We start from the raw sequence: 14,837 nt of genomic DNA on the forward strand, positions 1-14,837 counted from the left end.
ACATCAAACAATATAAGGCCTCTTTCCCCAGAGAAAGACCAAGTCTTCAGTCTCTCCTCTGATCAGAGCTCAGACGAGGGCCAGTCCCAGCTGGTATATGGTATGAATGGGACAGGTCTTCAGGCCAAGGTCTTCAGTACAGAAGACTTATTTAAAAAAAGAGAGAAAGAGGGCAAGGAGTGTGAGGGGGCAGATTTAAACAAACAACAACAACAACAAAACAAACAAAACCATGTTGTACTGGAGATAAGAGATTCCCATTTTGATCCTTCCCGCCAGAAAGAGAATGCTCTTCTGACTGACCTAAGGGGCAGCAGGAGAGTAGCTGAGGTAAGTTGAGGGAAGAGAGAAACTCATTCTGGCCCAAGAGTGGAGGTGGGCTGAGTAGTGACTAGTAAGGGTGTCCCATGAGGGACAGATTGGTTGGAAAACGCTAACAAAAAAACGTGGAACTTCCACACTCTCCATGATTGCCCTAGTTTTGAACTAACTGAAACCAAACTGTAAGAACAAAACTGAGAGAGCCATTTAAAAAGTGGGAAAGGAGAAGCAGAGAGAAGAGGAATCTGAGTCCAGCTCTCTGCCAAGGACTCTCTCCCCAGGGATATTAAAATCAAATCCTGCAACAACCAACACAGAAAGACACAGAGAAACCCGGGAGCAGCCACATTTCACTAATTACAATTACCTGGAAAGAGTGAGATAGGAGTCTTGAGTATAGACCATTTGAAAAGAAACGCATGCCATCACTTGTAAAAGATCACTAATGAAATATTTCCAAGGGGAGGCCCTGGTCAGCCTGTGGCAAAAACCAAGACTCACTTGCAGATAACAGTGTCCATCTACTTAAAACAATATCCCCGTGAAGAACATGTTCTCTTAGTAAGTGTAATCCCTCTACTCTCCCAGTCCTGTTCACACTGTATATTGCTTGGAAGTCCTGTCTTCATAGTCCAGAATAAGATAAACTCAGCCCAGAATTAAATGGATCAACGGAGAGGTTGAATTTGAGAGGTATCTATCTCTTCAACCCAAGGGTACCCTGGAAAATGGAGTATGGGTAGTAACAAGCAACCCCTTCTACCCCACCCACCCACCCCCTGACCCAACACACAAACACATTCACAACCCCATGGTGGTTCTTGAAATGGAAGGGGAAGGAGGAGGCAGGCAGCTTGCATTAGACACAGTTTAATCGCCTTCAGATAGATTAAAAGTTGTGGTTCACACCCCTCCCTGTCCCCATAAGTCGTCCAAACAAGACCCTGGCTTAGAAAGAGAAAAACACAGGTGCTCTAGGAAATATAGCCACATATAATACATAGATCTTCTTCCCTGAAATAGTGCAGGTCCTGAGCAGAGCTACCCGGGGGTCACAGTCTACCCCCAGGATGAAGTGGCTCTGGGACTCTGCCGGTGGAAGTGCTGGAAGAGCAGGGCTCGGATGAAGCCCTGGTGTGGTTACCATTGCCAGAGGTGGGCTGAGGCCTTGGAGTGGAATACCCGGGAGGGCAGCAGTGCTGGGCTTTCCCTCACTCAGCCAAGGCTTAATGGAAGTACTGTTTAGCCTTTTTGTTTTGCTTTTTTTTTTCTCTTTTTTTTTTTTTTGAGGGGATGAAGAGGGAGAGGAGAGGAGAGGAGAGCCTCTCTGTGCCTTGGCTTCCCCATTTGTGCATTCAGGGCCTCTGCAGGCCTTACACAAGAAGTATGAGGGGTAGTGTTTTAAGTGAGCACTCAGGCTTCCTCTGAGGAAAAGGACGCCCCAGAGTGCAGACTTTTATTACTGCCATTCCCACTCCCAATGGAAGCAGGAGTCAAAAGAAGAAAATTAAAATGGGCTCATGAGCAAAGAGGGGAGATGAGACAGAGAGTGAGGGCTATGCTGTTGGCATCTCATCAATGCTTATTGGGAATAGCACAGGCATTGAAGTTTCCGGAGAGTCTATGAGAAATGTCAATTGTTATCTCTATGATGACTACTTACATATATCACCTAATGGGGAGAGCGGAACTTGGATGTTAGAGAGTGGATGGGGAGGGAGTAGGAGGAGAAGCTACACAAATAAATACAAGTGGAAGGTACCTGCCCTATTCCTAAAAGGATTGGCTGGCAATGCTGGCACTTTGTAGCCAGGAAAATCCTCCAACCTCACTCTCCAATCCTCATTAGTTCTGAAGGAGTCAAGAGCCTAGTTAGGATTCCCTGGCCAGAGGTCTCTGTGACTGCCTCTGGACTCAGGACATGCAGCAGCTGGAAAGGACTTGAGTCAGTCTTGAGAATCTTTACCCAAGAATGAGACCAATGACCCCCAGCAGGAGAGCTAGGATCTGGAGGGAAGAGAAGGGGAGGCCAAGGACACCGTGTGGCTGAGACAATGGAAAACAAGTGCCATGTCCCAAGAGACCCATTTGTCCAGTTGCCAGAGGTAACTGGCATCTTCTGCCACTGTCATAAGTCCATAAATTTTAAAAAAAGTTTCCAGCAAGAAAACGCCAGTGTGCAATTCGGTGACTAAAGACCAAAGGAAAATAGTAATAAGGACAGCTTATTTGTTCTCTGTCTCAGGTTGATCTTTCCCCTGAAATCTCCCATAGCCCTAATGAAACACAAATAAAAGTCTCTTCCATAGACAGGCTACTTCTCAGCTTCAGTTGCCTCCTGTGGTGGCTCTGGGGGCTCTGGAGGTGGCATCTCTTCTGGGGTGCTGCTGTCCTCCGGCATCTCATTAGAGTTCATATGTTCTGTTGAGGCCTGAGAAGTAAAAGATACCAGATTCAACACAAAGCTCTCTCAAAATCTAAATGCAGCTAATTCAAAGGCATTGAATTCTTCCTCAGAAACCTGTGGACACTAAAGATATGCATCTGTGGTCACCAAACCCAGCCCAAGACCATCTCCGCAGCAGAATGCACCTGCAGCTTATTACAGGTATATCCTTAACTGCTGCAGACAGATGTTTCCACTATTATAAATGCTGATAATATATACCATAAATAATTATGTGCAAGCACAGCCACCACAATATAATCTTATACTGTGCTTGTCTAGCAGGGTCTGACCCAATAGTTTTGAATCCTGTTTCTGTCCTAACAGAGAATGTATTATAATAGTAAGTTGAAACCTATGGAAGTGGTTTCAAATGATACATATGATTTAAAACATCTCCTAAGTGATTCTAAAATAATCCTTTCCTATATTCAACTGAGAACCACTAACCTATACATTGTTATTATTTGGGGCCAGACTCATCAGAAAAATGTTATTCAAGATGATGACAATAACATGTAAACAAGCTTGCTGTTCTTTAAAAAGCAAATGAAAGATTTAGGGGAGAAGAGAATAATAATTTTAATTATGTATATAAAATAAGTTTCTATTCTGAAACAAAGTTTAAATCTAAAAATCTATTAGAATGAAAACATATTTGCTTAGATTTCAGAATATTAGACAGATATACAAAGTATGTTTTTCTACACCCTACTGAGCAATGCAAAATGAAATTAGGAAATCAACGTCATTTACATTAATGTCAAAAAGAACAAAATATTTATGTAACAAGAGATTCATTTAAAATTCAAAAGAAAACCAAAATGAACAAAAAGACAGCAGAGAGCTACCGTCCCACTATATCTAACAATCAAGGAGACAGAACTGTTCTCTCTCTCTCTGTCTCTGTCTCTCTCTCTCTCTCTGTGTCTATCTGTCTGTCTGTCTCTGTCTCTCTCTGTCTCTCTCTCTCTCTTTCTCTCTCTCTCTCTTTCGCTCTCTCTTGCTCTCTCTGGCTCTCGCTCTCGCTCTCTCTCTGTCTCTGTCTCTTTGTCTGTCTCTCAATCTCTCCCCTCTGTGTGTATATGTGCTTCTGGGTGTGCATGTGTTGCAAGTACCCTACCACTGAGTTCCATCTCCAGCAAAAGAGAGCCATGTTAATGGCTCAGAAAACTTGTGTTATGGTGGTAATATTCCTCAAACTGATCTACAGAGTCAATGTAATCTCCATCGAAATTCCAGTTGTTTTCTTCATAGAAACTAATAAGCTTTAAGAGAATCCTAAGATCCATTCAGGTTTCAAGGAACCAAGAATAGCCAAAATAAGCATGAAAAAGAATAAAGTTGAAGGAATAAGTATTGCCTGTTTAAAAAACTTTTCAGTGCTAAAGCACCAGAGACAGTGTACAGGCCTAAGAACAGACATGTAGATCAACAGACTTTAATTGAGAGCCCAGAAATGAACTCACACACTTCAGTCAATTGATTTTCAGCAAGAGTGTCAAAATAATGGGGGAAAGGGAACAATCTTTTCAACAAATGGTAGAAAGATAACTGGATATCTACAGACAAAAATAAGAAATAAAATGTGTACTCTACCTCTTCCCATGTATAAAAATTACCCTACAAGCCGGGCAGTGGTGGCACACACCTTTAATCCCAGCACTCAGGAGGCAGAGCCAGGTGGATCTCTGTGAGTTCAAGGCCAGCCTGGGATACCAAGTGAGTCCCAGGAAAGGCGCAAAGCTACACAGAGAAACCCTGTCTCAAAAAACCAAAAAAAAAAAAATTACCATACAATGTATGAAAAATATAAATGCAAAGGTTCAAACTATAGGGCTGGGCAGTGGTGGCACATGCCTTTAATCCCAGCACTCGGGAGGCAGAGCCAGGCAGATCTCTGTGAGTTCAAGGCCAGCCGGTCTACAGAGCAAGATCCAGGACAGACACCAAAACTACACAGAGAAACCCTGTCTCGAAACACACACACACACACACACACACACACACACACACACACACACACACACACACAAATGTTCAAACTATAAAACTCTCAGAAGAAACAGAGGAATAAATCTCCACAACCATGGACTAGGTAACAGTTTCTTAGATATGGCACCAAAACATGAGCAATAAAAGAAAAGAAAGAGAAATTGATATATATTACGATTTAGAACATATGGGCTACAGAGCTAACTCAGTGGGAAAGAGCTTTCTGTGTAAATATGAAGAGCCGAGTTTAATCCTTAGAACTCAAGGCGGGGGAAAGCCAAGAATGGTGACATGCACCTCTGATCCCAGCTCTGGGGAGCCAGGGACAGGACGATCACTGGAGTTTGATGCAGGCTATCTAAAAATCTAAAAACAAACAAACAAAATCACAAGCCAAACATATGAACAAGCCATCAAAAAACAAAGCTGGAAAGCACTTAAGGAACAGTAAGTTATCCTCAGGCCCTCTTATCTACCTACACACATGAAGTGGGCATCAGGAGGGAGGGATGGAGGGAGGAAGCAAGGGAGGGAGGGAGGGGGAAGGAGGGAGGGAGGGACAGAGAGAGAGAGAGAGAGAGAGAGCATGCACAAACAAAAGATTTGAATAAACATTCCCTTGTGAAGATATACAAATGACTAATACCTATATGGAAAGATGCATGCATCATTCATTAGTCATCAGGGAAATGCAAATGAAAGCCACAATGAGATACCACTTCACATCTACAGCGGCTAAAATAGAAACGATCAGATAACCTATCAGATAATGCTAGTGGAAATGAAAAATGGTGCAACCACTTTAGAAAGCATCTCAGCAGCATCCCTAAAGATGTAAATGTTTTATTTATATAATTGAGTTACCACTTCTCTCAGTAATTTCACTCCCAGGAATACAGCCAAAAAAAATTAAAGCATATGTCCATGCAAAAACTTGCACAGAGATGTTCATAGTAGCATTGTTTATAATAACCAAAAGGTGGACCCAGGGCTAGTGAGATGACTTAGCAGGTAAGAGCACTTGCCAAGTAAGCCCAATGACTTAAGTTTGATCCCTGGGACCCACAGTGAGACAAGAGAACTGACTCTAAAAATTGTCACCTGACCTACACACACACACACACACACACACACACACACACACACACACACACACACATGCCCACACTCACACACATGTACCACATATACACACACCACAGTAATGATAAATAAAATTTTAAAAATGAAGTGGAAACAGTGACCATACAATATGGTATAACCATGTGATGTTATATGAGTCAGCCATATAAAGGAATAAAGTACAGCCACATGTAATTGTGGTGGTATTGTGTTCCCCAAAATATTGTGTGCCCTAATAAACTTATCTGGGGTCAGAGAACAGAACAGCCACAATATTAAACATAGAGGTTAAGCAGTGGTAGCACACGCCTTTAATCCTAGCATTCCAGAGGCAGACATCCATATGGATCTCTGTGAGTTCAAAGCCACACTGGAAACATCCAGGCATGGTGACTCACGCCTTTAATCCCAGGAAGTGATGGCAGAAAGCAGAAAAGTTTTTACCGCATGAGGACCAGGAACTAGAGCTGGTTAAGCCTTTAGGCTTTTGAGCAGCAGTTCAGCTGAGATCCATTCAGATGAGGACACAGAGGCTTCCAGTCTGAACAAACAGTATCAGCTGAGGAATTGGCAAGGTGAGGTGGTTGTGGCTTGTTCTGCTTCTCTGATCTTCCAGCATTCACTCCAATACCAAGCTCCAGGTTTGTTTTTATTAATAAGACTCAAGATTCATTCTACATGTAATACAGCTGAGCATTAAAAATATTATGCCAAGGCCTGGGGAGCTCATTGGTAGAGTGCTTGCCTAGCATGTATGAGGCCCTGGCTTCCATCCCCAGATCTCACTGCTAAGGTATACAAGGTTTCTTAAGGCAGAGGAGAAGGAAATGTTTTTCTAATCTGTGACAATCATACACGTTAGCATACTATACTAAGGAATTGTACATTTTAAATAGATATGTGCATTGTATCTCAATAAAGTTCTTAAAAATAAATTTCAAATAACTTTTAAGAACATATTTTACAAAATAGATCTTAACTGAGATACCTGGGAGAAGGCTCACAACACCTGTATAATATGCCAATGTAACCGCACCACTAACTCTAACATGGCCCTTTGGCCACATCTTTGCCAAACATTGTATGTTTCCCTAATCAAGCTACACTTCACTCACTGAGCAATGCTCTGTTTTCTTTATTTTTTCTTTATTTTTATTTTTTGGTTTTCAAAGACGGGGTTTCTCTGTGTAGTTTTGGTGCCTGTCCTGGATCTCAATCTGTAGACTAGGCTGGCCTCGAACTCACAGAGATCTGCCTGCCTCTAGCTCCCCAGTGCCACTCCTGCCTGGCTCAATAAATCTTAATCTATGTCAAGGGCACAAAGATCTGGAGGCACTATCAGGGCATAGCAGAGACAGGGAATCTGGGGAGATTCAGGATATAAAAGCACACAGTTATATTTTGAAGTTGTAGAGGTAGCCTACATGGTTCCTATCACCAACATAGTATGCAATACTCACTGGACTCTGTGGCAAGAGGCTACTGCTGGTCTCTTGAGTACTTGGAGGTCGACTTCCATTTTCTTCCAGTGGCAAAATACCCCTTCGATCCAGCACACTGACAGAGACAGGAGAATGAATCAAGGACTTGGCAATCACTCTTCTACCAGCTCAGTCCTCACTGAACCTTGTTATGTACATTAGAAAGCACAAACATACCTTTGGCAATCTGTCCTGACCCTAGTACACATCTATCTTCCATTTACTCTTCCACAAACTAGAGGATGTCACATTAACCAGGGAAAAAACAAATGAAATAACCGGCCCATGGTTTATGGCCCATGTAGATATGGTGCCATGTAACATTCCTGGGAAGACCTATTTGATATCAAGAAGCTCTATTCAGAAGAATGCAGCAGAGCAGGCAAGAGGATGAGTTTGAGTAGTTCATCTTAGAAGCCCAGGGCATTTTTAGTACTTGAGTACCTGGGGGGCAAGGGGCCACAAAGCACTTCACAGCAGTTCTTCACAATGTTGCCATGACTGTAGGGATTCTGCACTCGATTCTTCCCTGTCCATGATCCTTTGATCTGTAAGATAAAAGCCAGGGCTTACATTAAAAAGCTATGTTGGAGAAATACATGCAGCATGGGATGATGAAAACTGTTCAAGAGGTGGATAATGGCAATAATTGCACAATAACATGAATGCACTAAATGTCACTGAACTGTACATTTAGAAAAGTTTAAGATGTTGGGCATAGTATATGTGCTGCCAAAGCAAGGAAGAGGGAGATCTGTATTTGGTATGTAAAATGAATAAAACATTTCTTAATAACAGAAAAGGTGTTGGGCATAATTTCACACACCCTGTAATCCCAGAATTTGGGAGGCCAAGGATGGAAGAGTCTGGGTGCTAGGCCAACATAGTCTACATAGTAATATCAAAATCCCACAAAAATAAATTAATAAAAAATTTTCTAGGCCAACATAGTCTACATAGTAATATCAAAATACCACAAAAATAAATTAATAAAAAATTTTAAATGGTTAAGATGGTATGTATGCTTTATGTTGTATATATTTTTTCTAAATTTAATGATGAAAATAGGGGCCAGGGAGATTGCTCAGTGGCTGAAGGCACTTGCCACCAAGCCTGATGGTCTGAGTCATCAGGACTCACACGATAGAAGGAGAGAACCAAGTTCTCCTCTGAAATCACACAAGTGAAGTCGTTCATGCACATACACACTAATTAATAAATTTCATTTTAAAAAAATAATTGGCCATGAACATTGTTCATAAGAGGAAGAAAAAGACAAATGAACATGTACTATTTGTATTTTAAAATACAGTGTATCTTTAAACTCACAGAGAGTGTGGCAGCACACACAAGACCTGCACAGGTTCAAACCAGATAAAAATCCCAGCACAAAGAAGAGAAAATGGACACAAAGTCCTACCACTAACCAAGAAGTTATTTGCAACTGATACCTGCTGGGAAAGGAAGTCAGTTTTCTCTAGTGAGTGTGACTGGATATAACAACCATACTCCAAGGCAGGCTCCATGCCCAGGAGTAGCTGGCCAACACAAAACAGACTTTTTATTTTGTGCTCTTTGTTTTACTTTGCTTTGGTATTTTTTGGTCTTACTGTTTTTTGGTTAGTTTTTTTTTTTTAGTTTGTTTAGAATTCTGCTTTGACATTTTTCTTTCTTTTTAAAAGAAAAAAAGAGCCAGGCAGTGGTGGCGCACACCTTTAATCCCAGCACTCGGGAGGCAGAGCCAGGCAGATCTCTGTGAGTTTGAGGCCAGCCTGGGCTACCAAGTGAGTTCCAGGAAAGGCACAAAGCTACACAGAGAAACCCTGTCTCGAAAAACCAAAAAAAAAAAAAAAAAGAGAGAGAGAGAGAGAAAAAGAAAAAGAACATGAAGCCAGATGGGTAGGGAGGTAGGGGAGATCTGGAAGGAGTTGAGAGAGGAGAAAGAATATGACCAAAATATATTGTATGAAAAATTTTATATAAAATTAAAATACAGTGTATATGTAAACAAATAAGATCAATTCTAGACAAGTTTAGAAGACTATAAATCATACCATTAACAAAAGTGATATCTAGAAGGTAAAGTTATAGGGATTTCTTTATTTGTTCAACTATATATTTCTCTCATTATCCATAATGAGTGTGAATTGGTAATTGATTAAAAGTAAATATTTATTTGGTGCAATTGCCCTTCTTTATTCCAAATTTAGAAGCATCAATAGCCTTTTTTATTGTTTGCTTGTTTTTTAAGACAAGATCTAGCTATGTAGCTCAAGCTGGTCTCTTTGTCGCTATGTAGCTCAGAATAGCCTTCAACTTGAGATCTTGCTGTCTGAGTCTCTCTAGCAAGTATTGCAGTAATTAAAGTGCTCCATCACACCAGGACTTCAGCTAGCCTTTAAGGACCTAAAAACAGTTAAAAGATGTCATGCCATGCCTATCCAACTTTTCAACCTCTTCCTAATGTTCTACAGGCATTCTGCTCCAAACAAAGCTATCCACCTGCTCTTGTACACCTTTATTAAACAATCTCCCAAGCCAGGTTTCTTTTCCACTTGTCTCTGGGCCCTGGAGACATAGCTTCCTAGCAGGGAACTAGAGAATGGGCATGGAGAGAAGAGTGATCTATAGCATGATGAGAAAGTTGACTCACATCTTCATTGGTTGTCTGGTTGAGAGCCACCAGGAAAGTGTGAAATCCAGTCAGTCCCACAACAGACCAGAGTGTGAAGAAGCAAATGAGGACTTCCAGAACAGTGAGGTTAGGTTAAGGAATATGAAGAACTCATACTAGGGGACTTGATGCTTCCACCCATATTTGTGATATCAGTTATATCATCTTTACCTCTTGGAACAAGAACCACGAAAAGCCAAATTATGTGTATATAAGCATAGATGAATTCTAAACTTCACTGGATAGGTCCTTTATGAAAGTTAATGCAGTTTCTGTTTATCAACTATGAATAAATCTCTAGCATCTCTAGTGTGTAGCATTTGACTGTTTGTCATTGGCTCTTAGAAGAGGACATTTAGGAAGGTGCCAAAGCTAAACAATGTTGGCCACCACTGCTAATGAAAACTCCACAAAAAATACACTTTATAAATGAAAAATCAGTGGGATGGAAACAAGATGTGGTTTATCCAAACCTCTTCTAAATCTTCTTTTCAGAGATGTAGCCACTGCACAAAATAAGCCTTCACTGAAAGAGGAGGGGAGGGCTCCCAGCAAATAGCACAAAAGTGTATTGAGATAGACGGTCGCCAACTTGAGGCATCACGGCTGAGCCAACCAAGAGGTGAGGGGCAAATGTCACTTAAAGTCCTGACCATTTTCCATTCTAGTTGCTAACATGAGGACTACACTTGTTAATTTTAGGCTTTGGCAGTCACTGGTGTCTGAAAAACTAGATAGCAGGAGAAGTGCAGGAAGAAAACAGGCTGGCAAGCAGTTTAAGGCAGCTTCACAGGGATAAACTGCCAGGGGAGGATATGTTCCAGGAGTTTCTTTCAATGTCTCCAGGAAGCCAATTTTCAAGGATTCTGTGAAATTGGGAAGAGGAACAGAAAGAAAAATTAGTGACTTTAGTCAAAACTATAAAAAGCCCCTTTAGTATCTCCTCACTTCCTCATCTCCCTGTCTTGTACTGTACTGTGGCACAAGAGAAGGTCCCACTGGGGCAAGGGTAGAGTTTCCCCTTCACTTGCAAGCTTGTGACTGAGTTCACATTCCCAACATACTCCAGTGCAGGGCTAAGCACTGGAACAGAGCTGAGAGAAACCAGCATTAGGTTCCCTTTCCTTTTCCCAGTTCCCAAATATGGACATGTAGGGGCCAGTAACAGATGAAAGAACCCCAAAGTATTCTAGAGGAGCCTTCTCAGCGATGTCTCTCCATTGTGTGCTATCCAGCTCAGCGCTCTTCTCTGGTCAAGACCACTTGCTTAGCTCCATACTCTCCCTGTTCTTAGCTACTTTGTGTGTGTGTACACATGCAAACATGTGCATGTGTAGTTTGCATCTTTGGAGTAAGTACACCATGATCCACTAACAGGTAAAAGCCTTCCACCACCCACCACAAGGGTATTTATCCTGCAAGACAGAATGAGAGGCTACGTAGAGGCAAATACATACCCAACCTTTTGTATCACTTCAGAACCTCTCAGTACCCTGGATGTGGCTCAGGAATTAGGACCCCATTCTCACCAGCAGAAGGCCAGAGAGAAGGCTAGAATACTCAGTAAATACCTACCAACATGAGCTTTGTTACAGCTCAGCAACAGACAATAGTACTTGCTTCTACTTGCTCCTGGGGTGTCTTCCTAGTGGCAAAAGTGCCACCAGAAATCCAACTTCCCCTAATCTACCCTCAAGCCTTTCCCCCACTCCGCTCTCATTCCAGTGACAGGTGCCGCCCTGTATACTTACTGAGGGCCACGTAGACGATGTTAAAGGCAAAGACATAAATTGTAAGGAGGGAGAGAGAAAGAATGAAGAGGTAGAAGTAGCGGTAGTTCCTCTTTCCAACACAATTGCCCACCCAGGGGCAGTGATGGTCGAAGCGCTCTGTGGGAGAAAGAGAGTTCAATGCCAAACTCTAAACTGAAGCAACCCTACCACCCACATAGTACCTAACCCAAAGAACTCAAGGAGCTGGGCATGGTGGTACACACCTTTAATCCCAGCACTCATAGAGGCAGGTGTATCTCTAGGAGTTTGGGGCCAACCCAGTTTACATAGTGTGTTCTAGACCAGCCAGAGCTACATAGATACCTGTCTCAAAAACGAGCTATATACATACCTGTCTCAAAAGGAGGTGGGGAGAGAAATCACTCCAGTTGACATTCTTTACTTTATGAAAAGGTTTTCACCACTAGTTCATTCGACCTCATGATGGCTCATCTTTGTTGTCAACTTGACAATATTGGAAATCAACTAAAATTCAAGCTGCTTGATGAGCCTGTGAGGAATTCTCTTAATCATATTGTTTGAGGCAGGAAGACCCACTCTAAATCTGGGCTACACCTTCTAATGGCAGCCTACCCAAAAGGACATGGAAGAAGGAAGCTTTTGCTTTTTGCCTGTTTGCCCTCACTCTTGCTGACAAGTTCATCTATACTGTTGCTGAGGCATTCCTTCACTGTTATCAGTACATACTTCTTCAGATTTCAACATAGACTAAAGACCAGAAGTTCTCTAGTAATTCTCTGGGACTCTGGCACCAGAATGGGACTGATGAGACTTCCAGAGTCATGGAAGACACACATATATATATATATATATACATACACACACACACACACACACACACACACACACACACACACACACATATATATATATATATATATATATATATATATATATATTCATTCTATCAGTTATGTCTTCTTAGAGAATCCTGACTGAAGAGATCTTCACAACTACACTGGATATAAAAATATTTTCTCACTTTACAGATCAAAAAACAAAGGCTTTCAACAGTTCAACAGTCAGGTTATTCTGTCAGTTAAGGGCATTGCTCTTGCCAGTAAAATCTTAGCAAGTGGATTTAGTAAATTCAGAAAATAAATTTGAAAAATGAATAGTATGAGTTTTTAACCTGTATTTATTAAAAATATAAATCTACAATACACTATTCTTAAAACTGTATGGCACAGTTCAATGAAACAAAAAGAACATAGAAATAGACTCCAGAATATATAGGAATTTACCATTTAATAAACACACCATTATAAAAGGAAGTATGATTTCATGAATAATTGTGAAAGAATAGGCTAATTGGTAGAAAATGAGGTTATATTCTTTTCCCTTCCATTTGCCGAAATAAATTCCAGATGGATTAATCATTACAGGTAAAAACAAATTTAGATAAAAAAAATTAACTACACACACCAGATATAGGTCTTTCCAACCACATAAGAACTGCAACAAAACATAGAGGACAAGGAAACATAGGTTTTACTCAGGAGACAGAGGCAGGAGGATCTCTGTGAGTTGAAATCCAGTCTGGTCTACAGAGCAAGCTCTAGGACACTGAAGACTAAACAGAGAAACTCTGTGTCATAAAACCAAAAAAAGCCTCTGACTTTTAAAAAATGACTTTCCATACATTAAAAATACTAGAGATCCAGTGAGATGGCACAGTGGCAAAAGGCACTTGCTCTGCAAGCCTGGCAACCTAAGTTAACTCCCCAGAGCTCATGTAAAGATAAGAGTGAATCACAATCCATGATGTTGTCCTCTGACCTCTACACACATGGCATGGCACACAAGCCCCACCCACATCAAACAAACATGCACAAAACATTCTGTCTCTAAATAATAAAAGGAAAAACTAGAGAGAAAAACATATATGCCTGAATTTGTGAGAAATCTTTCTAAATTGATTTAAAAAATATACTTCCTCAAAGAAAGTACCAAAGGCTACCTGAAATTTATTAGAGAAAAGTTCTCTTTTGTTTTTGTTTGTTTGTTTGTTTGTTTGTTTTCAAGACAGGGTTTCTCTGTGTAGCCCTGGCTGTCCTGGAACTCGCTTTGTAGACTTGCCTGCCCTTGCCTCCCAAGTGCTGGGACAAAAGGCATGTACCACCACCACCCAGCTTCGTTTTTATTTTGTAAGACATTATCTCACTATGTAGTCATAGGGTGGGGCCTTAATTCAATAGGACTTGTATCCTCCTATGGAAAGGATGAGACACTAAAAATGTGTGAACATATTTTTTAAAAAAAGGTGTGAGAATACAGCAAGGAAAAAGCCAACTGCAAGCCATAGGAAGAGGCCTTACCAGAAACTAACCCTTTTGTCACCTTGATCTTGGATTTCCCAGTCTCCAGAACCATGAAATATGTATATTCTATTGATTAAACAATCAAGTCTATAGGATTTTGTTGTCATAACCCAAGCAAACATCCAAGTATATAGTCAGAAGTTCACTTGCTAGATCATACACTAATGCCATGTTAAACTTTTGAGGATCTAGCCAAATGTCTTCCACACTGGATACATAATTTTATTTTCCTATTAGAAATGAAAGGAGGTTCTATCTTCTCCACATTCTTAAGCTTAATATAATTTTCTGAAATATGTAGTTCAAGCTGGTCTTGAACACACAATCTTCCTGCCTTAACCTCTCAAGTGCTAGGATTACAAGCATAAACTACCAAAGCTAACTGCGCTCAATAATTTTTATTTCAGTGTTATAATAATAATAATAACATCTAATTAGAGGAGACTGGCTAAATAAACTAGAATAAAACCTTATGATAGATTATGCCACTAAGATAATTTTAAAGATGTAGAAGAGTTTAGGATATAATTTTAAGAAACAAAAGGGAAGCCCGGCATCACCTTTAATCCCACCCTTGGGAGGCAGACAGGTAGACCTCTGTGAGTTTAGGATACCCTGGTCTACACAGTGAGTTCCCAGCCAGACAGGGATACACAGTGAGACCGTCTAAAACAAAATAAAAAT

General features: G+C 40.9%; 1 protein-coding gene across 2 annotated transcripts in view; it reads right to left on the reverse strand.

The window, feature by feature from the left end:
• Positions 1 to 1,175: 1,175 nt before the first annotated feature.
• The window catches only part of Zdhhc9 (zinc finger DHHC-type palmitoyltransferase 9), a 36,328-nt gene continuing 22,666 nt past the window's right edge, over positions 1,176 to 14,837 (reverse strand). For both annotated transcript variants that reach the window (XM_036174951.1, XM_036174952.1), the window contains 6 exons: positions 11,791 to 11,928; positions 10,857 to 10,905; positions 10,019 to 10,121; positions 7,810 to 7,913; positions 7,345 to 7,441; positions 1,176 to 2,752 (listed from right to left, as the gene is read on the reverse strand). In XM_036174951.1, coding sequence (XP_036030844.1) covers positions 2,636 to 2,752; positions 7,345 to 7,441; positions 7,810 to 7,913; positions 10,019 to 10,121; positions 10,857 to 10,905; positions 11,791 to 11,928 — 608 coding nt within the window. In that variant the 3' untranslated portion in view covers positions 1,176 to 2,635. The remainder of the gene's footprint in view (positions 2,753 to 7,344; positions 7,442 to 7,809; positions 7,914 to 10,018; positions 10,122 to 10,856; positions 10,906 to 11,790; positions 11,929 to 14,837) is intronic.

Source organism: Onychomys torridus, chromosome X (assembly GCF_903995425.1).
Source record: "Onychomys torridus chromosome X, mOncTor1.1, whole genome shotgun sequence".
NCBI lineage: Eukaryota > Metazoa > Chordata > Mammalia > Rodentia > Cricetidae > Onychomys > Onychomys torridus.